This window comes from Abramis brama (assembly GCF_963993115.1).
Source record: "Abramis brama genome assembly, chromosome: 8".
Taxonomy (NCBI): Eukaryota; Metazoa; Chordata; class Actinopteri; order Cypriniformes; family Leuciscidae; genus Abramis; species Abramis brama.
The window spans coordinates 17,558,230-17,583,910 of NC_139970.1; the positions used below are offsets into that span (position 1 = coordinate 17,558,230).

The following is a 25,681-nucleotide window of genomic DNA, read 5'->3' on the forward strand; positions in this document are numbered from 1 at the left end:
TGCAATTACTTGCAACATGAGACGCATGAAAGACACCAGGATGAAATTGAAGCATTCACATTTAAATGGTTGTAAGTTGAGAGCTGTGAACAAAGTTTAGCGTTGTACAATGTCCTGCACTCACTCTACAGAGACAGTCCTGTTGTCGAGTACACATGACAGAACCTTATTCTGGAATAACAGTCTTTATGCATGTCTGGAATATGACCCACATTCACACAGCAGCATATGAGCATCAGTAACCTGTCATTTTGGGCAGGACTACCTGCCACAGGAGGTGAGTAATAACTGTGCCATGACTAGAGTGGGTGGATGGAATGAGGAATTGTGTTCTTAGGATTATTCTGTGGTTTTTTCCATTACAATACGGACCTTTTATGACTTCCCAAGGTGAGTGTTGTCCTCATGGTGTACAGTCACCAGTGATTTCGGTCTATACAAGTTATAACTTGAAATCAAGCTCGGCCATAAAGATAGTGTCGTTTAATGACTTTTGGCCGTCAAGAGGAATCATTAATCTATAATATAAAATGTAACCTTCATCGTGGAGATACCAACCATAGACTGCAATTAGGTCAATGTGGATCACTTTGTAGTTTTATGGCTTTACACATTTCTCCAAAAAAACAACAACAGTAAGGAATGCATAAAACATTCACTACTAGGGTTAAGAGATATAACCGGTTTAGATGGAAAGATTGACAAGCTGAAGACGTTACTGTTGCTTTACCCATTAATAGACATGTTTCTTGAAAATGAATTCAAGCGGGAGATTCCCCAGAGGTTGATGTATGTATGCAATTTCCCACGAACCACCTAGTCGGGTCTAAAGTAAAAAACACTTATAATAGGAATTCAATAGGAAATCAGTATAAGACAAAAACATGTCTTGGAAGAAGAATTGATGTATTGGTTTAATTTTATTCATTTTGAACAAAAAAGCCTGAGTCACCGCCAGCATTTTTGATAATTTTCACAAAAGTTGCATGGCTCCCAGAATATTTTGTTGTATGAATATCTGAACATGCACTGTATCAAAAGAAGGAACAGAGCCCCTTCTTTTAAATTTTTTTTATTTTTTTATTCTAGCTTCATGTAAGATTCATAAAAAAGCAACATTTTGAACAAAAAGCTGAGAAAATAGCCCCCCCCCCCCCCCCCCCCACAAAAGACTACAACATTTTTCGCTTTTCTGCTCCTTTTTTGCCTGTGTTTTGATCGAGAGATTCAGATCTCTTTCAAAAGATGTGTAATAGCGCCCCCTTAAATTCCACCCACCTACAGTAAAAACATGGAAAGCCGGAAAATTTCAACAGCAGAGGGGCGTTGTCTCATAAATGACGGGAAATTCTGTCAACGACGTGGAAGCGTTTTCTCATAAATTACGGAAAATTATGTCAACGTTGGGTAAGCGCTGTCTCATAAATGATGGAAAATTCCGTCAACGTCGGGGAAGCGCTGTCTCATAAATGATGGAAAATTCCGTCAACGTCGGGGAAGCGCTGTCTCATAAATGATGGAAAATGCCATTTGGACTTTCTTTCTCTACGAGTTAACACAATTGTGACTTTATTTCTCACTATTTTGAGGGGAAAAAAATCACTATGGCTTGCATGCTGTGAGAATCCTATAAATTCAGCGTTAAAATGCATGTTTTCCATATTCATTCTTGAAACACTCTAGAAAGAATGGATTCTGGCCTGTATGCAGCTTTGGAAGGCAAGGTTTTGCTAAAAGTGTGCACCCATCGTTGCCCATATGCCATAGCCATTGGGCCTTTTAGTTGTACACCATCTCCTCTTTCCCTACTAGCAGAAAGCCATCTACTGTTGCCTCGTGTGGATGAAAAATTTAGCAGGTCTTTGCAACATGAGCCTGGAAGCATTGCATCTGCCCTGAGGTTACCCAGGTTCAGACTCACAGCACTGATCTTCATTCAGGGGAACGAACTTAACAGCCCTAAAAAACATTAATCTCTAAACCATTAAATATCTGATGCCGACCTACACAAATTCTGCCCAAATATTTGCACAATTTAAACATACTTTTCAGACAGTCTGCACACCTCACCCATTTGTACTTTTTTTTAGTTGTAACTTGTATTGTAAATGAGTTTATTGTTTTTAAATATGAGCTACGATTTAAACACTGGGCCTAATTTACTGAAACGTTAATGTATCACAGTCAAGGCTTAAGCTAGTCCCAGACTAAAATGCATGCTTGAGCTGTTTTATCAGAAAGCAACTTGCACTGTCATATCTTAAAATATCGCAGTGTCATTGTTTTGTCTCAAGATGCACATCAGTCATGTTTTTTTTTTTTTTTTTTCTAAGGCACGTTTATAAAAGATACTTAAATGTCCAAATTAAGCTAAGGCCTAATCCTGGCTTAATCTAAACCCTGTCTGTGAAACCGGGCCTTAACGTTTCAACCTTTTTTTCTGACGTCAGTTTATGAAATTGACCGAGCCCGACAGCGACATCTGCTGTTAAAAAACATAACTGACGCTGACCACGTAAAAGTGCTACATTTGATGAATAATAACATATTATTAACATATTTAAATATTTAATAAAAACGATACATAATAGACAATTTGCAATTATTGCAAAACGGCAACAGTGGTCATGCTCATGGAATACAATACCAATGCTAAAAACAGTATTATTGTAGCTAGCCTACATACAATTTGACTAAATAGCCTAAACAAAGTCTGTTTGTCGTTCCTTTTCAAGGAATAACTAAAACAGCATGACTAGACTCACACAGCAAGAGCCCATGAAATGTTAATAACCCCTTATGGCTCACAGCAAGTTTCTATCCTCTGCGTAATTATTTGCGCGCTTGGAGCGAGATGACATCATCGACTCACCGAACCCACAACTCTTATCAACTGCTACCTTAACACGCATGCGCACACTACTGCGTAATGGAGCAGCAGGTGTGATAAACATCCGTGTATTTCTTTCCAATGTCGTTTTATGTTATTTTTTTTGTTTTTATAATGACTCCCATGCCGTACAGAATCAATCCACCCTATCCCACTCCACCCTGTCCCACGAGACCTCTCTCAGAGCTAAGTCAACTAACACGTTACACAAATAATTCATTAGGCTTAACTATCCTACAGTGGTTTCAACTATTTTTTGCATTGGACCTAAAGTGGCGAGTGTAATAAACAAAAATGCATTTTTCAAACATTAAATTGCCTTTTCAACCATTTTTTTTTTTTTTAAGTCCATTTTTTACCATGTTACCATTTAAAAAATGGTAACATAATCAAATATATTATGATTTAAAATGAATTAATCGACCTGGAATCTTTAGGGTAACACCAGCCTACCATATCAACTTTTTACAGTCCAAATGAACCTCTCTCCGTCTCTCTCTCTCTCCCTCCCTTTCTCAGCCACCTCCTCTTTCTCTGTCTGACTCAGTCCTCTGCACTCACTTCAGTGTTTCAGGAGTTTATGCAGTGTCTGCTGTTCATCATAGATGAACAGACAATTAAAACTCGAAATCTACAGACTGAGCCTTTGGATCACCTGTGATTACTTGCTGCTGTGATGTGATGTCGCTTGTTAAATGGGACGTTTTGTATCGGATTGCTCAGGATCATGTGGGGACATCAGGACATGGATCACAGGTTTGCTCAATCTATTTTCATAAGGCAATTTCATGTTGCAAATGTTGTGCTACGCAGAACAGTAGCCTATAGCTACCTGAAACTGAATGGAAACAGTAGGCAATTCTTCACAAAAATGTGGTATAATGCAACGACATCTATATAAAACATTTGTATTATTGTTGCTTTTATATAATAATAAATGCTTTACACCTATGAATTTTATTGTTACTTATTAATTTGATTATTTTTAATAATATTTTTTACAATTAATTTAATCGGCTACAAAAGTTGTTTGAGTAAATTTAAGTTTGCTTCTAAAACGAAAGGCAGTTAATTCCATTTTATTCCATCTCTACTTTCATTTGTCGGATTATTGGCGTCTCTCAGTGGGCGTTGAGTCGGCGGGGGTAAACCAATAATAACTGGCATTCTTACTTGATCAGCTTATTAAATTGCTAAACGGATTAAGACAGAGTGAGGGGTATGATTGTTCATATATGATCCCCAAACACACTAGCTGCGCTTTTCTGTAGTCGTCAATGTCTCATTCACTTCTCTGAAGTCTACTTGCTTTATGCCAAACCATGAGACAAAAGTCCTAGACCTGCTGTGATGAATAAATAAAGGCTTAGGAAATTTTGTAATCACTCTTTTAAAGAGACCCTAGTGAAAAATAAGTACCGAAATATATTTGAAATACATTTATTTTACGCTACACTACAGATACTTTTACTTATGTACTTAATCTAAATACATTGCAATTGTACTTTTAAGTCTGCTAAATTGAACTAATTTTGCACTTTAGTTATCTGGAAATAGTGCTGAGGTCCAACTAAAGATATACTGAAGTATATTTGATTGTGCTAAAATGGAACTATTGCAAGTTTACTTTAGGTACACTTTAAATATATTGTATTTAAAGACTGATATTAAACATATTGTTCTCACTAATCGTGATATTAAAACTTTATTTTTAGGCTTAATATTAAGAAATGTGCATTGTGCAATAAAAAGGTGTTCCAAATATAGTTTAATAATAATATTTATATCAGTAAGTCTCAAGTAAGCGACATGGTAATGCATTTCTATTATTATAAGTAAAATAAATGTATTTTAAATTAATTTTTCGTATAGGTCTCTAGGGAATATTTAATACATGTTTCACGCGTTCATGAGCGATAAGTCTATTTCAAATGAGAATAGAGCGGACACACCCCTAGAAGAGTTTTGTCATGTGTTTTGATTGAAACAGAGCTCACATGAACTCCATGTGCTGGTTAAGATGCTCTTAAAGGGATGGTTCGGAGTAATTTCAACCTAGGGTCTTTTGCAACATGTAATTTACAAGATACAACCTTGGATCCAATAGCGCCTGCACTAAGCCATTCGGCTGATATCTCTAAATAAGCTGTAACTTTAATAATGTTCGACCAAGAGAAAAAAGGCTTCTGGGGGGGGGGATGGTGTTTGGCGAACCATCCCTTTAACTGTCCAGTCATGGGCTGGTCAACATATAGTAGTTGGTCAGGACTGCTCTGTCTTTACACCATCTCCCCATTGCATATTGAAGAGTGAAAAATGGTCGGAAATGCCTCTCTGTGCCGGTCGTGCCTGCAGGAAACTGTAAACTACAGATCTATATTGGGACAGATGACAATACAACTTTAGGAAGGAACTACAGGAATTTCCACACCACCCTGAAAAGAGATGTGTCATGAATCTAATGCTAAAATGCGTGCATGTTTAAACTCATCTAACGTTAAAAAAAAAGAGTGGATTCAAATGTGTTTAAGCACTTTTCTGGCTGGCGTCTTCCCAGAAGGAATTAAAGTTTTATAAAGTCAGCTGACTTTATAATGCACTGCCTTTCCAAAGTCATCGACACATAAAACAAAGTTTTAGCCCAGAAGATTTAATTTTTGTAACTCTAAAATGCCTGAAATAATACTGGCTTTGATTATCCTAATCACCTAAAGACAGAAACTAAAGTGCAGGAAACTACGCTGTAAAAATGTTTTGTCAGACAGCCTAAAAAAAATGTTTTCAGCCTGAAAACATTACGTTACACCAATCATTTTAACAAAATGCAAAATTTCAGCTTAATGCCCAAACAAAATCTATGTATGAAATGTATCAAATGAATAAAAAAACCTTGCGCTGCTGATTAAAATAAAAGTTAAATAAAATGTTTTAATGTGTTATACCTCAACAAACAAATTAATTCATATATCTGTTTGTACATCAGATTTATTAATTCATTAGCAGAAATCAAGAAGCCAGAGATATTTGTATTAAAGCACGTTTATTTGCATGCATTATGACAAGACAATAAGTGTCAAATCAGTCTCATTGGAGACATACATTAATTTAGGCTTCTAAATCTTTTTAATAAATGATCATTTAATGTGCATGTTAATTTTTTACTTCTGTACACAATAATAGTCTAAATGAATCTATTTTCTAAATCATTCAGGATTACATGTCCATGCTGTTTGATTATCATTATTAATGTGTATAACAGTATGTCTTATAGCTTAATATAGCTTGGCTCCAATGTTTAGTCTGCATATCTGTTCTTCAGTTTCACAGACATGATAAACTTAGTGTGATAAGTATGATGTATGATATGGTGATATCATAGACTGGGGTTGTTGTTTTTCTTCTTCATGTAAATCAGTTCACACTGCAGGTGTACTAAACGACAGCTATAGTTTGAGGCTCTGTCTGTGACTCATCTTGATTCATCAGCTCAAGTCTGCAAAGTCACAACTAGCATTTGTAAAAATTATTTTCTCTTGGACTCAAGTCTCAGTCTCACATATCTCCCGAGACTAGCCTAGGCCTGCATCATATGTAGTTTAAAAAATGCTGTAACAAACTTAAAATACCCTTATTTTGCTTTTTCGGATATCATATTTCATGTAGTGTGTAATATAGCCCTTTGTGAATGTAAAAGGTATGCACAGTTTCAAAGATCAAAGTGCAGATAAACGGAGCTATTGTCTCCCAAAAGAAAGAACCAAAGTCGTAATCAAAGTTATTAAAAAGAAATTCCATGCACAAACCTACGCGGGTTTGTAACACATTTGCATAATGCCAGCCTATGGTCTTCATTGGCTGCCTGCAAACAACTTCTACTTTGACCATCAAACACTGTAGTGTGGTGGCTGAGGCCTGGAAGAGTTTGGTTCGTGTTGTCGACATGTCGAGAAGATGTTGTTTTCAGCGCTGTGAAAGCAAACCCACTTCCAAAGCATGAGGACTTGGGCTTGAATTGATACAGTAAAACCGACGGCATTTTTACGGTTCGTATCCCTGTGTTTGCTGAGGAAGCCTCCAGAGCTGAAGTTCTGATATCGTTAGCCTCATAGCATAATTGCCTACATCCTATGTTTTTTAAATAGGACATAGGCAATTATGCTATGAGGCTAACGATATAGTAAATGGTTGTTTAGTTTCTGGCACACCAATCACAACAGACTCGGCCATCTGACCAATCAGAGCAGAGTAAACCAATCACAGCAGCAGACTGGGCCATTGACCAATCAGAGGAGAGTAGACCAATCACAGCAGCAGACTGGGCCATCTGACCAATCAGAGCAGAGTAGACCAATCACAGCAGCAGACTCGGCCATCTGACCAATCAGAGCAGAGTAAACCAATCACAGCAGCAGACTGGGCCATTGACCAATCAGAGCAGAGTAGACCAATCACAGCAGCAGACTGGGCCATCTGACCAATCAGAGCAGAGTAGACCAATCACAGCAGGGCTGCGTTCAGCCCCGACAAAACGTTGCACAACGTTTTTTAAACAGAAACGGTGAAGCGTTGAACACACTGTTCTGATGACGCAAGAGTTGCAACTATGGCAGCTGAGAAGGCCATTCTTTGTGTTCTTTGTGAAGAATTTTCGGAGCCTGATGAAGTCGGTATAAATATGTGTTTAATACTATATGCCCGATGTTACAGTTACTGCACTTGCCGCCCAGAACAAAAGAGAACATCCCAATCGAGTGAAGGGATTGCTGAAACTGAAATGGAAGCACACATCTTACCTAATTCAGACTAAAACACATCTATTTAGCCTCACATACTGACTTTATTTGTAGTTCATACTGTTTTAATACCCTGTATTTTCTTTCTCATTTTTAGGAAAAGCACTTAATTACCATTGTTTATTTCTATACCAAATGTCATACACTTGCAATGAAGCTAAAAATATAAACAACTACATCATCATTATGTTGATATCCTATATTTTTACAATAAAACTTACGACAAACATGTCGTCTAATATCCTCAGTTGTTGCGTATACCGAGCTGCATCAAACACATTTGTAAATTACTTTCCTTGAACCCATTGTGCGAGTTCACTTTAATACTGCGTGCTTTATATACATGTTGATGCTGATTGGACTGCAGTTCTGACACACCCACCAAACAAGAGAAAACGTATCTCAAACACCGTTGCACACCGGTGCACGCCGTTTCCAGGAAACATGACGTTCAACCCGGAAACCGTAGCAAAACGTTTCGCACCGTTTTGAACTTGAACGTGCCCCAGCAGACTGGGCCATCTGGCCAATCAGAGCAGAGTAGACCAATCACAGCAGCAGACTGGGCCATCTGACCAATCAGAGCAGTGTAGACTCTCAGAAAGGAGGGTTTTAGAGACACCGGAACCTTTATCAAACCGTTTCAGACACTGAGAGGAAAATGCTGCAATGTATATTATGAGAAAATGAATGTGATTTTTTGTCCTTGGTTGCATGCAAACCTATTGAAGGAGCCTTTAAAATATTATAGAGCCACTTTAAACTTATTTTGCTTTCCTTTTTTGCTTTTTCTTTTCATAATTTTGTCATAATTCTGTTTTAGTGTTAGTTACGTGATGGTTGAGTATCAGATTTGCCTGTTGGTTGACCTTGGATCTTCTTGGATGACTAATTTTGAATTCAGCGTTTTAATGTGTGGCGGCTGTTTGTTTCCAGAGACGTTTGTTTGTTAGTAACCGTGTGTCTGTGAGGCGCTTGTATAATGCCTGTGCCTCGGGCGCTCGGAGCCGTGAAGACTCCAGAATAGACAGTCTCAATCGCATCCACACTCTCGGATAGACTCATAGAGCTCATGCAGTCACAGGGATCCACTGATACATTAACTTCACTCTAAAGCTTAGTCACATGCATGTGAGGCATCAGGTCAGACTTCAAACATACAGTCACAAATATACTGATTCATAAACAAATGAGAGAATTTGAAACTGACATCTATGACATTACTAATAAAATATGACATAATGAAAGGTAGGAGATCCACATTTGGATTAACGGGTTGATGCACAACATGCCCATGAACATTTTGATCTACATCAGTATTTTAAATGAAAGTTTATATGAATAAAAGTCAGTATATGTCTTACTATAATTATTTGACCTTTTTGCCTCTACTAGTTCCTGTACTGTGCATGACCAATTATGTTTTCATATTTAAAGGACAAATATTAAATATACACAACATTTATTTGATCAAAAATACAGTAAAAAAGTTAACAACTGTTCAATTTTAATTTAAAACAACAGTTTTTTCTATTTTATTTTAATATATTTCAAATGTAATCTATTTCTGTGATGCAAAGCTGAATTTTCAGCATCATTACTCCAGATTTCAGTGTCACATGATCCTTCAGAAATCATTCTGATAAGCTTAATATTTTTGAGGAAACACATTTCTTTTCAGGATTTTTTGATGAATAGAAAGTTCAAAAGTACAGCATTTATTAGATTTTTAAAAATACAACAAATTCACTGACGCCAAATTGTCTATTTGTGTCAATAGAGGTAAAAGCTGAAAGAATTAGCAAGGATATGTCAACTTCCCAAAAGCATTTCATGTAAATTATCCACATACCTTACAGAGAACACACCCATATTTAAAACCTTTAAAAAGGCAGGCTTGACAAATTTCATCATAATAAATATATTAACAGGTGAGGACAGCATTTAAAATCATTTTAAAATTGCATAATACAGGCTTATTTTTCTATACATGTCTCAAACAAACTGGCACGGGATGTGCTACTAGACATTGAAACTTTGTGAAGATGTGGTCTGCCCTTTCAGGCTCATACATGTGGTTATTTTGCCGATGTGACGCACAGCGCTGCATTGTGAGTGGTAATCGGTGCATCCATGTGGGATTTACTTACTTGCAACTGTGTATTGTGGAGGCAAGCCTGAGCTTTTCCCTCCTTTTTTTCATTAGCGATTGAAGAGCAAGATGATTACAGTTTTTAAACATCAAGGATATAATTATGTAATGAAGAGGAGAATGAGCCTGTACTTTTTAAGTTCTAATGTTCAGTCACATGGGAGGCAGCTGTGATTTCGGTGAGGTCTGTCGCTTTGTTCAGTTCACTGATGCCTTGTGTTCTGTTGGGGTTTGAGAGATCCAAAGGCCATCTGATACATCAACATTCTCAGGTACTAAGCAATATTTCAACTTCCTAACATGCCTTAAAGGTGCAGTAAGTGATTTCTTAGGGTGTGTTTACACTTGGCATGTTTGGTTCGATTAAAACGAACTCTGGTGCGATTGCTCTGTTAGTGCGGTTCATTTGAATAAGGGTGTATTCACACCAGGAAAGTCCGCTAGTTCACTTACTTTGGTCCGGACCAAATAAAATGTAGATTTTTTTTTTTTTTTTGGTGTGGTTCGCTTTCACACTACCCTTTTTGCAAGTGAACCAAAATTTGTAAACAAAACCACACTTGTGCTAAGGTCATCCATTCATTGGACAGAAATTCTCAAGCAGAGAAAATCAGTCCAAAAACAGGCAAATTATGGAGATCTTTATAGTGCAATTTTTATTATTTTACTGATTTGGTGTCATCAGCTACTAACGCAATATGAAGAAACTTATGAGCATCATATGATACAAAGTCATATATACGATGTTGTAATTAGGATTTTGCGAAGACGAATATGTCCTGCAAGACGGTTGTGGGGGAGAGAGCATGCTCTTAACTGATAAAGTTAAGAGTGCAGACCAAATTTCTATGAGGCTCCACACCTCCTCACAACTCCAAGTTTGTCCGCGAGCTTCCATGCTAAAAGTGCAAACTGTCAACAACCATAATGGATGAGGACAAATGTTACTTGTTTGGTCCTCTTTTGGTGCGCACCCAAGTGCGATTGCTGCTTTCACACCTGCCCAAACAAACCGCACCAAGGGGGACAACGAACTCTAGTGTGATTCAACCGAACTAAATGAGGCAGGTGTGAAAGCACCCTAAGTGTGAACGCTGCCCTGGTGCGCCCCAAATAAGCGGACCAAGACTGCTGAAAAGATTGGTCTTGGTCTGCTTCCAAATGAACTCTGGTTTGGTTCGAATGATATATGAACGCAACACGGACCAAAGATATGTAAACGAACCAAAAACGGGACATGCATGATGTCACAAGATAAAACCAGTAAAAACGATAGAATGCTCAAGCATACCTGTTTTTTTTCTCATCATACGCTCTCTGCACAAGTTCTCAGCTGGTCAGAATACCATCATATGTAGGCTACGCACTTACAACGAGCACATTTATCCCAGCACACAGCATTGTTTTGGATGTTTGGTAAGTTCTGTCTTAAGTAAAAGCCGACCAATCAGGTTGTGAACATATCTCTATGCCTTTAGGTTCAGTATCTTTAGGTTTTCTTTGGGAGAGGGGTGGTCTGGACCAAAAGAAAACCAATCGAACTGACCTACAAGTGTGAACGCTGTTGAAAGTGGATCGGACCGAGCAGTACAGCACACTTGTAGCCAATCAGCAGTAGGGGGCGTGTCTAATCATGATGGGGGAGGAGAGAGAGAGAGCAAGAGGGAGATTATTTGAAGAAAGACTGTAGAAAGAGAGATGGCTGAGAGACATTACAAAAGAGAAAAGGTCAGAGGAACATCACTGGAAAAAGAAAGGTTATGATCAGCCCAGAGCTTTAGGACCTGTGTTAAAGGGATAGTTCACTCAAAAATGAAAATGATGTCATCATTTACTTACCCTCAATTTGTCCCAGACCTGTATGAGTTTCTTTCTTCTGTTGTTCAAACACACACACAAAAAAATATTTTGAAGAATGTCGGTAACCAGACAGCTGACGGTAGCCATTGACAGGACAAATACTACGGAAGTCAATGCGGCCACCGTCAGCTGTCTTAAGTTACCAACATTCTTCAAAATATCTTCTTTTGTGTTTAACAGACAAAACTTGAAACGTTGTTTCTGCTCAATACGTGAGTAACATTGGTTTTGCTGTGTTGCACAGAACCAAGATATGCTGTTGTTGTAATGTTAGCTATAGTAACAGGACAGTTTTGAGTGTCATTGACTGGAGCTGGTGAGGTGCTGGCGACTAACAACCAACTCTTGCTTATACACTTTTGTACTGTATGTTAATTTTTTGTTTTTCCATGTTGTTTGTTTGCTATCTTCGCATTTTTTTTCCCCACTAAGCATTATTTTGCTTCGCTTCAGCTATGATAAAGAGACATCCACTCTTGCATTGCATGTTCGTGCATTCTGGTGGCGGAGCAATGAAGGGAGGAGTTTGTTTGGATTGAAATTTCAACAGTTTTTTCTCAGAAATTGCTTAGTGCACTTTTAAACGTCCTCTATATATAAAAAAATGGATCTCAAAAAGCTCTGATATGTGATTAAACATAAGGAATGCCACAAGATCTTATTTTTGTACTTTTGTACTTTGTACCAACTGTTTTGATTGAATTTGTTTTACTGTATTTCTCTACATAATAGCAGAAATATACCCATCTATCCTTCTATTTTCTATGTAGGGTCACAGGGACAAACAGAAACAATGTCACTATAGTAGATAACTGTCACATTTCTGAAAAATATCTTCATCTTCATCTGAAGAAGCCAATCTTATGACAAAAAACAAATAAACATTCCTTTAGTAACAGTCATTAATTAACATAGATCGTTTTGTATCGTTTTTAAAGTCTTATAAAAACAGACTGAACTGGGAATAATTTATATTTCAGTGTAACTATATTCCAGACAGAAGAGCTTTTTTATTGAAACTATGAATAACAGCGCCATCTTGTGTTCAGTCTTCTACAATGTACCTAAAAACAGATCTGAGGTTTGATAGCAAGTTTGTTTCATACATTTTACATCCCAACTACAATGCTGTGTAATCATTGTGTCATTGTATGAAGTACAGCTTTGTATGAAGTTTAATTTCTATCTTTCAGGATGTGTGTATGAGTTGAGCTAGAGCTCAGGCCAGTAATGGAGGCAGGACTGAACTGCAGCTCTCACTGTGAGTCTGGCGTCTGCTTCATCGACCCAGGAGTGAACAGTCAGCAGGGCTGGGACGTCCTGCAGAGACTCTGTGCACTCTCAGCGGTACATACACACATTCACATAAGTCCACCACAGCACACTCAGAGACAATTACACTTACATTTACAAACAGCCTGACTGAGACCACTAGTGACAATGCTTCTATTTTATATATTTCGGTAACACTTTATTTTACAGTGTCATTGTTACATATGTTACATGTAATTACTGTAGTAATAACTATAAATTATGCATAATTACATGCAATTAACCCTAAACCAAACCCTCATCCTAATCATAACCATATAGTAAGTACATGTAGTTAATTATTATTACTCAGTACTTAAATGTACAATTACACTGTAATACTGACACCTTTAAATAAGTGTAACCTATATTTCTAATTTAAACTTATGACTGAAGAAACCTGGTGTTCATTATAGTCTACTCTATACCATTCAAAAGTTTGGTCAGTAGCCCTCGATTTTATTTAGCAAGGAGTCAAGGATGCATTAAATTGATCAAAAGTGACAGTAAAGACATTTGTAATGTTACAAAAATGTATATTTCAAATAAGTGCTGTTCTTTTGAACTTTCCATTCATCAAAGAATCCTGGGGAAAAAAAATATCATGATTTTAACAAAAAATATTAAACAGCTCATCTGTTTAAAACATTGATAATAATAATACATGTTTCTTAAGCAGGAAATCCGCATATTAGAATTATTTCTGAAGGATCATGTGACACTGAAGACAGGAGTAATGATGCTGAATTCAGCTTTGATCACAGGAATAAATGACAAAATATAATTCAATAGAAATAGAAAACAGTTATTTTAAATTGTAATAATATTTAACATTATTACTGTATTTTTGATCAAATAAATGCAGCCTTGGTGAGCAGAAGAGACTTCTTTCCCAAACTTTTGAACTTTTGTACTAAGTATGTTTTGCTGTTTGTCTGTGTATAGAGCGGTGTGGGTGTCCAGAGTCAGTCTCTGTCTCCTGCTCTTCGGGCTGTAGTCTGGACGCTGCTCTCTTGTGGGATTCTGCTGGCTCTTTTCTTCCTCATTTTCACTCTGCGCTTCAAAAACAACAGGTATGAAATGGCTGGATCTCTTCTTGTTCTCATAGCTCTCAATCATGACATATATGATTAATTTATCACTTTACAGGGGTTTTGTTTTGTCCACTAACTATAGCTACCAACATGAATTTTGATTCTGTACCTCTGACACAGGATAGTGAAGATGTCCAGTCCCAATCTGAATGTGTTGACTCTCTGTGGCAGTCTCCTCACATACAGCAGCGGCTTCTTATTCGCCGTGGAGGAGAGAGAACCGCTGTCAGGAGCAGGATCAAGAGCTGTCTTACAGGTACACACACTCACACATACACTTGGTTATTTAGATTTTGAAAGTCAACTCCATCAGATTACACAAGTAAGACCCCCTTCTCTTTGTACAGTACCCCCCTTTACTTTAGTATATTTTAATCAGTCTTGTAAATCACACAGCTGGCTTATTATTCTGAATTGCTAAAGGGCTGTTTACATTTAACAACTCCATAAATCTCCTTTAATGCACCAAATCACGTTTAACAGAATTCTTGTTGACTTTAAGCTGTAAGGCTTCTCAAACCCTACATCTGTGATTGATTGCATATCCATTGTTTATACTTGAAATGACTCTGGATGTAGTTTCTTTGAACGTGTAACGTTATGTGAGTGTGTTGATTGTGTGTTTCTGTTTTGGATAGATTAGCAGTGGTTTATTAAAAAAAAAGAAGATACACTAGTGTTCAAAACTTTTGGGTCAGTAAGATTTCTTTTTTAAAGAAATGAACAATTTTCTTCAGCAAGGATGCATAAAATTGATCAAAAGTCACAGTAAAGAAATGTCTAAGATTTCCGTTTCAAGTAAATGCTGTTTATGTCCACCAAATAATCCTGAAAGGAATGTATCATGTTTTCCATAAAAATATTAAGCAACACATTTGTTTTCAACATAGATAATAATAAGATATGTTTCTTGATAAGAATGATTTCTGAAGGATCATGTGACACTGAAGACCTGAAATTTCAGCTTTACCATCACAGGAAGAAATTACATTTTAAAATATACTGAGTGAAAACTTCTCGGGTTACTTGACTGTAACCCTGTTCCCTGAAAACTTGGGAACGAGATGCTGCACTGAAGCATCTTTGTATGACCAGCTGTGAATAATGTGTGTAACACCTCAGACGGTGACGTCATCGCAAAGCGCGCTGGTCAGAGGCTATATTTGTGCCACAGGTCCTCAGGTATAATTTTGTCTGAAGAGCTGTCCTGGGACATCCTCAGTGCGGCAATGTATCGCAGCATGTCGTTCCCGCTTTTTCAGGGAACAGGGTTACAGACAAGTAACCCGAGATGTTCCCTTTCAAAACCTACTCTCAATACTGGGAGCTAGAATACCCCAACCGCCGCACTGAGGGTGTCTGGACCTTCCACGGCTGTGTAGTCACCCAATGTGACAAGCAGTCAGTTGGCGAACTAGTGCGCAAGTGTTTTTTTCTAAATACACCAGTTCTGCTGTTATTCAGTGTTGTATTTGACTCAAGGTAAGCCTATCTTCGATTCTCCTGTAAATTCTCGCTTATCGGGCTTATGCTACTCTGAATAATGCCTGAACTTCGTATTTTGAGCACTTCTTGCGTTGTTTTTGCCTCTTCACGATGACTCGCTTAATTTAGTCCCAATCTGTAAGTCGCTTTGGACAAAAGTGTCTGCTAAATGACTAAATGTAAATGTAAATGTAAATGCAATGTGAAATTGTATACTTGGTGGCAGCCGCCCCCCTGTTTCAGCCCCCTTGACAAACAAATATTTGCCCTGACTTACTCCACTGGCTAGGTTTACATAGGCCCACGAGCACAGACTGGACACAGTTGGTGAAGTTTCTCGTTGTCAACGGCGGAGGGCATAAGGCTTCAAGAGTGAGGTGATAGCCATAAGAAAAATCATTTTTAGAGTCAGAAGCTTGTCAGACACTGAACCTAAGGGGGTCTCTACCAGCCCCTCAATGACTATAGCTAAGTCCCATGAAGGAATCTTATTTCTAGCGGGATGCCTCAGTTGCCAGGCCCCACGAATGAAACGAGCAAGCAGAGGATGCTTCCCGAGTGGCACCCCATCAATCAAGGCTTGGCAAGCCGATAAAGAGGCCACATAAACCCTGAGAGTGGCGGGACATGTGCCTGCTGATCATTTCTCCTGCAGGAAGTCCAGAACTGAAGCTATCTGGCAGTTAACTGGATCTGCACCACCTTTCAAAGACACCACATTAACTGGCATAACTTCTTCTAGTGGAGGGAGCCCTTGCACTGGGAATGGTCTCTATAACTTCAGGTGAAAGCCCAGTGTCCCCCAGTTGGTACCCTTCAAGGGGCCAAACATGAAGGGTCCACAACTCGGGCTGGGGATATTGTCCTCTGCCGTCGCGGAGAGATATTATCTCCGAGAACCAAACTCTGACATGCAGAACTGAGAACAAACAGACATGCAAATAAGTGTGTAGTGCTACTGTGCATGTTTCTAATTAGTCAGTTATCACACTAGCCTTAGTTAGAGGAAGTTATTTTGATTAAAGATTATGAGGGCACACTAACAATGATGTAATACTGCAATATTCCATACTTTTTTTTTTTTAATTGCCAAATTTTATTTCATGGTTACTTTAACAAACAAACAGTGTCGTGATTTGTATGGTGATGTACAAATACAAATGTGACTAATGTGAATGAATGCGCCATGTCACTACAACCAGAACAGAATTAAAAGCGGTTCTCTTGTTAAATGTGCGTATCTTTTTCTGTACCATCTCAGGCGCGGATGTGGACACTGTGTATCGGCAGCTCTCTGGTGTTTGGACCCATTCTTGGGAAAACATGGCGGCTCTACAGAGTGTTCACTCAGCGTGTGCCCGACAAGAGAGTGGTGAGTTATGATATGTCTGCGAATGAATAGGCTGTGAATTATTGGTTGATGTCACTGGCTTCATAATAGTGTTCTGTTGTGTTTCAGATTATCAGAGACATCCAGCTGATGGGTTTGGTTGCGCTGCTGGTCCTAGTGGATGTTGTTGTTCTGTCAGCATGGGGTCTGACAGATCCGATCAAGTGCTCTCGGTCTGTTAGTGCTATGGTGAAGGTATGCTTACTCACCCGGATTTCTATGAACAGCTTTTCTAGAGAATTTTCTCACAGCTCTTTTCTAAACAATGACAATTCAGATGGACCATGTCTGTCAGGCTTCACAAAAACGACAAAAAATCACCAGCACTATAGAAGTAGAAGTACTATATTTAAAGCCTTGTGGAAACTATGTTTTGTGTGAGATTAAGACCCAAATTTATTCAGAAACTTGCATTCTTAAAGCAGTGATAATGTCATACTTCATTTTTGAATAGCCACAGCCATTATTCCTATATATAGGGATGTAAAGAGCCATAAAAAGGAGAACTGATGCAAGCTCCAATGATTTGTGGCATGTAAAGTATTTTGTGTTGTTTCTTCTTTATGTCAGGTAATAGAGCTGGACGCATCCTATTCTCTGACCCAGCTAGACTCCTGTTCTTCTCTCTACTCGGACCTGTGGGTAATCCTGCTCTCCGTGCTTAAGGTAACATTCAGCTTTGGCATCATAGGAATGAGTTACATTACATTTAATATATTAAAATTTTAAACATTGTTGTAATAAATATTTTAATAATTTCACAATATTACTGTTTTTACTTTATTGTATTTTATCAAGTAAATGCAGATACTTCTTTCAAAAACATTAAAAAATTAAAAGCTTACAGACCCCAAACATTTGAACACAATAGTGTATTTTACATATATACTCTACTGTAGAATGATTGCTTGAAATAAATTGAAGCCTTTTGTAGGACTATAAAGATTTTTTTTTTTTTCAATGTGACCAGTGTTATTTTAGAATCATTGAAACACTATTATAGTTTTATTTATATTTTGGTTTAAGTTTTTATTTTAATAATATTTTAGATATTTTATTACTATTTAAATACATATTTCAGTTTTTATTTTAATATTTATATATTACATGGTTTTGGCATTTTTATTATATATATATTTTTTAAATAGGTCTGTATAGTTTTTTATTGTTTTATTTTAGTTTTAGTTATTTTAGTATATCAAATTAAACTAAATTAAAATGAAAAATTGTGCCTTGGCAACTAGATTAAAAATACAAATTAATTAATTAATACATTTTTATTAATTTTATTTAATTTTATTTAATATTTATTTTATTTCAAGAAACACATTTTTGTTTTTTAGTTTAAGATAGACCCCAAAGTACACTTCAATTTGGGGGGGAGCATAGTATAAAAATGATGCAAATAAATATTAAAACAGTAAGATGCATTGTGGAACCATAAGAATCTGAAGAGAATAAAAAAGGCTCAAACACAAATGGGCTTGTTACAGTAATGAAATGATTTGTAATAATAATCTTCACTTTATTTTCTTTATGCATTAATAGTTTTATTAAGAAATTATATACATTCTGTTTTATCTTTTGGTATTGGGTTATGCCCATGCTTCCTATAAGATTCGCCTTAAACAAGCCTAATAGTTTACATTCTCATCATTCATTAGGGCAGCCTCCTCTTGTACGGGACGTATCTTGCCGGCCTGACAAGCAATGTCAGCTTACCTCCAGTAAACCAGTCTATGACCATCATGGGTGCTGTCTGCCTGGTGACCATGTCGACCGCTGTGGCCGTGCCCGTCTCTCTTTACCTGTACACCTGGCCCAATGTGGTCTACAGTGTAGTGTCTGGAGCCATCTTCATCTGTACAATGGCCATAAACTGCCTGCTGTTCGTCCCTCAAGTACGTCCTGGTCAATTCACAGCCAATATCTGATGATTTGCAGTCAAACTCTGAGTCAGTCTTTGTCCAGACATTTACATTTTTGGATCTGAAAAGGGTTATGTTGAGGTTCAACCAATCAATACCTCTAACACAGGAGGTGAAGCAGGTGACGAGTCAGCATTCAACATCAAATGTGTTACGCAATGTGTCCTGTTCATTTGGAGAGGACATTGCTAATGTCAGCTCTTTATGACGGTGATTGAGCATAGATCAGGTGTGTGTGTGTGTGTGTGTGTGTGCCTGTGTGTGAGTGTTTAAGACCAGAAAAACTGGCATAAAAAGGGAAACATTTGGTTAATGAATCACACAGACCTGATAATGCCTAAACTGAAGTTATTGCACAATAAATAAATAATTGAATGAACATTAGCATGAAACACTCAGTAAATGTATATGATTTAATACCCCTTCTGTACCTGTACCTATCTACTTAATCATTATTATTACTCTTCCCTCTAGCTGACCCAATGGAGACAGTTTGAAGAGGAGACAAACTCACATCCCAGTCAAATGGCCAAATACTTCAGTAGTCCTAGCAAGTCCACAAACTCCATGTACAGCGAGGATGAGATCTATTATCTACTTGGTGAAAATGACTCCATGAAAAGACTCATTAATGAGGTACCAATAGTTATTACATTTACATTGTGTTATTCAAAGCAAAGTGATGCTCACAGTGATTCCTGGTTTGGTTAAGTGTGATGATGAATTCATGTGTTGGGTGTGGACAGCAGTGTGTTTTGCGTCACTACACCGCAAGTGAGGTTAGGTCCTTTGTTTTATATTTCCTCAAGGCACCGCTTTATGATCTCACATCCTGTAAAATTGGCATCTATCCCATACACCTACTTAGTGACGTGAGCCATTCTAGATAATGACTGTGATTAAGGTGATGAGGTTCAAACCCATTTTCCCATTTTCCTCCATATTTGCAGAAGAATGCTGTTATTGATAGCCTACAGGAACAAGTGAACAATGCCAAGGACAAGTTGCTCAAACTGATGACTGCTAGCCACCCCGTGGACGAGGGAGAAATGGACTCCTCCAACACTAACCTCAACTCCTCCTCCACCCAAACCACAGTGGTATCTCCAGACTCTCCAGCCCTTCTTCTCAGGAAATACTCAGAAGTTGCTCCCACCAGAGTTCTCTCTCCACCTCCCTATGTACCTCCTCCACCGCTTCCCACTCACACTACCTCAAAGCAAACGTCCCCTGAAGGCTCAGTAGCTTCAAATGTTCCCTCTTCTCCACCACACCTGAGGCTTCCACCTCCTAAAGATGAGGTTGTGAGTCTGAATGGAAACACAGAAGATGGAATTCCAGCCGTGAACAATATCAGAAACTCAGGTCTTGAAAGAGAAATTTTGGAGAAGGTTTCGGATCATGAAAAGTTAGCACAGGGTTCCTCTTCTTTGGGTCCTGCTCGGTGTAGTTCACCTCAGGTTGAGTCTCCAGAGCCATCAGCCTCCATGGAGATTCCAGGAATGTCATCAGTGGGACGACTGGGTTTTGTAACCAATGAGCAGCTGGTGGAGATCCTGCAGGACCTGAGTATGGATGCCATAAGCAGTTCTGTCAAATCGCCCGACCGGGTTCGAAGCCCGTCCATCAATCCAGACGATCTGAGCGTAACTCTTTCTCCTCGATCCCCTCTACAGTTCCTTTTCCCCACCATCTCACCCTATCTCATGCGTAAACGCAGACCTCCATTTTACTCCTCGAGAGGTGGACCTCCCCCTTACTATTTTCCAGGCTCGGTACCTCCAGGGCGCAGTAGGGCATCAGCACTACCAGACCATGAAAAGTTGAGGGATGATGACTCTAAAACAAGTCCAACCAGCAACCCTCAAAGACATGACTTTTGGCACGAGGGAAAGAGGAGAAAGAGGGTCGAGAAAGCGAAGACTCGGCGTGGCTGTGGACAGGACAGTTGGGAATGTTCTTCTCACAAATGTTCCGTTACTCCTTTCACGGGACAGGTTCCTCAGCCTGCCCCCGCTGGGCTGATAGAGGGGGTTAAACACTCAGAGGAGCCGTATGACTACTCAGACTCAGACTCCAGCAGCTCAGAGGACTACTGTTACTACCAGCGGTCCTACTGCGGGGCCTGTCATCACCCCTACGACTCCACAGACAGCCTCACCTCAGGGACCTCTGACAGCGAGGACGAGGACTTCTACCGCTCAACACGTCCTGTCGTGAACTTTAAAGTCGACCTTAAACCAACCTTTGTCTGAACGGACTGCACATCCATTATTTATATATGGGTCAGTGATGTGATGCTCTTTTTGTTTAGTCTGAACATTATTAAGTTATTTACACTATAGTTTGGAATAATTGCAATTTTGATGTTTTGAAAGAAGTCTCTTAATGTCACCAAGGCAGCATGTATTTGATCAAAAATACAGTAAAATAGTAACATTGTTAAATATGATTACAATACATTTTTTAAATATATCATTTTAGCACAAGGAGTAATGATGCTGAAAATGTTGCTCTGCCAACAAAAGAATAAATATATATTAAAATATATTCAAATAGAAAACAGTTATTGTAAATTGTAATACTATTTCACATTATTACTGTTTTACTGTTTTTTGATTTTAAAAATCATAATTATTCCAAACTTTTGACCAGTGTACATTAAAAAATGCACTTAATGCAGACTTGAATACATGTTTTATTTATAACTTACATGTTTCATAAAAAAATTGATATTTTTGATGGTGTTTAAAGTCAAAAATATCTCTGTTGTATAATAAAAAAAAGAGTCTCATAATGGCTGAGTTGTAGACAAAAATGTAATTAAGTAGTTGATTATTAAGTATAATTAAGTGGTATAATTTATTATTATTTCTTAACTAAATCATAAAAACATGAAATGTTTTGAAATGATTGACATCTTTAAGACTTGGCAATAGTTATACATGGTTAGTTCTGGTTTACAAAAGTCAAATGGAATCCCTGAAAAAAATATTTTATTATAAAATCAATGATTTCCAAGAAATCCATTTTTTTAACATGTTTGAAAACTGTTCAAAGATGTGTACACATATTTTTATTAATTTACTTGATGGTCAAACCACTTTTAAAAGTTTTTAGGCTCATAAAAGCTATATTATGAAATGGGGATCAAATGCACATAATGTACTGTGTCATAAAACTAATGTTCATGCTTACCTATTCTCTGATTAGCATAACTAAATGAAAACGAGCCATTTTTTTGTGAGAGCCAAGAGCCAGTTCCTGTGTGTTTTAAAAAAAAAAAGAGATTTGTTTACACTTATTTCTTTAAGAAAGCTATTATATCCATATCCATACACCTTTTATACATTTCAAAAAAGTATAGGTTATGACTGATTTTTACAATCCTATTTACATACATTTGAATTTAGAAACATTGTGCAAAACCTAAAAGACATCAGATAAGGAATATGCAAATATTGTCAAAAAAAACAAACAAAAAAAAAAACAAAAAAAACAATCAGCTGTGAAGTTAGCTTTTAGTGTTTTGTATTGAATTCGTATGTGATGTAGTGCCTTGATCATTTTAAGTTGCTCTTACAGTTCAGTAGGCTATCAATTAAATATTTCCAATTGATGAATATTTTTCATGCAAAATTAAAAAGCTTTATTTTGTGCTACATAAACCATTCCATAGTCATTGCTTTGAAGATACATTTTGTGAATACTGGTTTGAATGTAAGTATGTCTCTTTCAGAATGCTTTACAACATACTTATTTTTGGTGTCTTTTTGGTGTGTTCCGTACTGTTTGATAGAAGATAATATGTTTACCAAAGCTGTTATATATGTGTTTATCTCCTTAGTTATAATTTAAACTTTAAGGAGCAGGAAATGTGACTGAAGAACTTGAGCTGCATCTTTTATTTGTCCAAACAGTGTTTTTTTTTTTTTTCTAAAGTGCATTTGTCTAAAAACTTAAGGATGTGTTTATGTGTCTGTGTCCCGCTTGTAAACAAGTTTTCTCTATAAAACTAAATTTATTGAATCAGTCTTAGTCATCAATGAACATCTACAAACAAAATGTTTTTAAGTACTGTACAATCAACTTAGACGTTTAAGTCATTTCAACTTAAACTAGATTAAACTGACTTAAAGTAGTTGAATCTTGTATAAAGTATTTATATCTTGTATAAAATTGCTTAACTTGTTTTGATGAGTTAAAGCAATTTAAAAAACACGTTGTCATAACTTATTCATCATATAATTATTTACATGCAGTGTACATGAACATGATCGCATACTGAATGCAAGTGATGAGATGTGTGCTTATCTTTTGTGCTTATCGTTTGTGCATTTGAATAAATGTGTGCAACTGTATACATCTGTGCATGTGTGCAAACATGCATACACAATTGCCCCAGGAAGTATTTGCATTAAGGCAAAAAGGAAATCGCAACTTGCATCACTTGTTCTATTGCAGATAGGGCTATTTGTGAAACATCATTGTAAAATGTGCTCAAAGCAACAAGATCACATTGCAGAAAAGATTAGAAAAGAAGCACAGACGTTTTGAAATATTCTGCATAACACGCATGTTGTACAGTACACTGGTTACAAATGGAACATGCACTGTAGATCTAAACCACAATAATGTTGATGCATGCGGGGGAAAGGAGAATCTGCCCGTAAATGTAAATAAGCAATTATGTTCTAGGCTGCGTTATGTAAGCCCATTGCAGGAATGTGCAAACATTTTTAGCTGAAACATGCCTGTTATGTACACCATCCCTGCATTTGGATATTTACACTTCTCTGCTATAGTAGGCAAAAAGCGGTGTCAAATGAACAATGTCTGAAAACATTCCTAATGCATTTAAAAGCAGTCCGATTCAAAAAGTAAAACAAAAAGGGGCAGAGAACTTATTCAACAACAGCCCCGTTACATTGCTTTCACAATTAATGACAGTATACGTCACAGGTCAAAAAATACACTGGTGAAAAGAAAACTCCAACATGACAAGTTAAGAATACACTACACGACTATTAAAATCTGAGCAAAAGTCGTGTATATCAGCCTTTTGTTCATCAAATTGAATGTGCACTATGAAAGTACGAGAATATGTGCCTTCATATGTGAGATACTTCCAGGACAAATTCATAGTGACACAATATGGTACAAGATTATCCAATTCAAATCAATGTAGAAAACGAGTTAGGTCAAAAGTAATCTAAAAGTCATGCTGACCTGACAATATTGACATAACTTGGATGCAAATCACTTGTTTGCTTTGGAGAATTGTAAAATATTGTTGTAAAATATATTAGGGTCATTCTTCCTTTGAAGCACATTTTCATGATCCCATCATGTGCTGTATTCCCTTAATATATTGTATGAAAGTTAAACTCACTCTTTTTTTAAGATGGAAATTATTGTAATTAATTTTTAACGTTTTTTAATCACAATTTCACAATTAAGTGAACATAAAGGTCCATTTAAACCCTTTGATGATGACCAGATGCAAAACTCTCTCAGAATGAATCATTTGAAATGATCCATATTAGATATTGAATCATTGTGTTCCTGTTTTGAAGTGTAAAAAACCTCTAAAACATTAAGATCAGTGCTGTTATTGATAACTAAAACAACAACTACTCAGAATAGTTGTTAAATAAAATAAAGCTTAAATAAAATAAGATATTAGATGAAATTTTTAAAACATAAATCAGAAATGTTGCTTTGGAAACCTACTGAAATAAAATAAGTAGTAAAATTACTAAAACTGAAATAAATACATTTAAGATAAAATATTTTAAAAATCTAATGAAAATCACAAGATGACTAAAACTTAAACTGAAAATATAATAATAAAATATAAACATGCTAATAGTAGGCTATATAAATAATATTAAAATAACACTGATGAAAATATATAGCCTATGTTTTTTATTTTAATTAAGATTTTAACAAATAGGCTACATGCATCACAGGGTTAATAATCACAGTGAATTTTGCCCTGTCCTTAAATTGGCAGTTTAAGACAAATGATAAGTGTTTCTTCATTGTTTTCCTTTCTTTAATCTAAATCTTTCAAATAAAAGATGCTTTTCTGAGTAAAGACTTCTTTTAATTCATAATAATTTTTATATCAATTTGCATGGTTTATTTTGTAATATTTTTAAAAAAAGCTTTGTGATGTTTTGTGGTTTCAGTTGGTTTGTTTGAATTCTAAAACATTCTATTGTGTTTAAAAAATAATAATAATCAAGAAACACATTTGATTAAAATTCCAAATTCCAAAATATGAAAATTACCTGTAGGTTGACACCCTCAAATGAAATAATTTTGTCTCTTTAATTCCAGCCAGACAACCTAATTACATAATTATTCAAAAATCTGTGGAAAACATGAGTGATTTGTAAATGACACTGTACCAATGGCAAAGCATCAGGACAGATAGATCACAGGAGCTCAGCTGACTAGCAACAGTGCGGCTTGGTTACTTTTACGCCTTTGATGCTTCTTCAGGATTGGACTATTTCCTTTCCTCGGTTACGCTTATTGGACGATTTTACAATCAGTCTTCCCACGCGCCCGCCCACTTTCGACTTCCGCGCGTCATCCATGGCTGCAGAACTCTGACAGATTGGCAAATTACGCCATGTGTTCTGCGGACAAAACCATTCGATTGGCGGAGAAGCTCGCCTTTGCTCCGCCCATCTACAAAGAAAGGCGTTGGATTGGCTGACTCAGACCTCCCCAGGCCTTCTTGCGCGTTCACAGTTTCCGATTCTTG

The 25,681-nt window shown here is 37.0% G+C and overlaps 1 protein-coding gene and 1 long non-coding RNA gene across 3 annotated transcripts; one reads left to right on the top strand and one right to left on the bottom strand.

Moving 5' to 3' along the window:
* Positions 1-3,435: 3,435 nt before the first annotated feature.
* Positions 3,436-23,373, top strand: gpr156 (G protein-coupled receptor 156). 2 transcript variants are annotated; one of them, XM_084122592.1, is made up of 10 exons: positions 3,436-3,646; positions 12,889-13,042; positions 13,952-14,079; positions 14,221-14,356; positions 16,847-16,957; positions 17,045-17,170; positions 17,546-17,641; positions 18,640-18,876; positions 19,378-19,539; positions 19,854-23,373. In XM_084122592.1, exons 2-10 carry the CDS (start codon positions 12,926-12,928, stop codon positions 21,156-21,158), a joined length of 2,418 nt encoding a protein of 805 aa, XP_083978718.1. In that variant the 5' UTR covers positions 3,436-3,646; positions 12,889-12,925; the 3' UTR covers positions 21,159-23,373. The 2 variants fall into 2 exon arrangements, with proteins under 2 accessions (XP_083978718.1, XP_083978719.1); XM_084122593.1 differs by lacking the exons at positions 3,436-3,646; positions 12,889-13,042; positions 13,952-14,079; positions 14,221-14,356 and adding an exon at positions 14,385-15,582.
* LOC311088476 lies at positions 13,053-18,835 on the bottom strand. Its single transcript, XR_014607505.1, has 3 exons — positions 18,698-18,835; positions 14,210-14,323; positions 13,053-14,064 (listed from the first exon to the last, which is right to left on the bottom strand). It is a non-coding gene; the product is annotated as an uncharacterized lncRNA (long non-coding RNA).
* Positions 23,374-25,681: the final 2,308 nt, after the last annotated feature.

Excerpts from the sequence above, each read along its gene's own strand:
- gpr156 (XM_084122592.1), top strand. The coding sequence starts at position 12,926 with ATGGAGGCAGGACTGAACTGCAGCTCTCACTGTGAGTCTGGCGTCTGC. Across the intron at positions 17,642-18,639 it reads TCCTGCTCTCCGTGCTTAAG|GGCAGCCTCCTCTTGTACGG; the intron begins GTAACATTCAGC and ends ATCATTCATTAG. Across the intron at positions 18,877-19,377 it reads GCCTGCTGTTCGTCCCTCAA|CTGACCCAATGGAGACAGTT; the intron begins GTACGTCCTGGT and ends TCTTCCCTCTAG.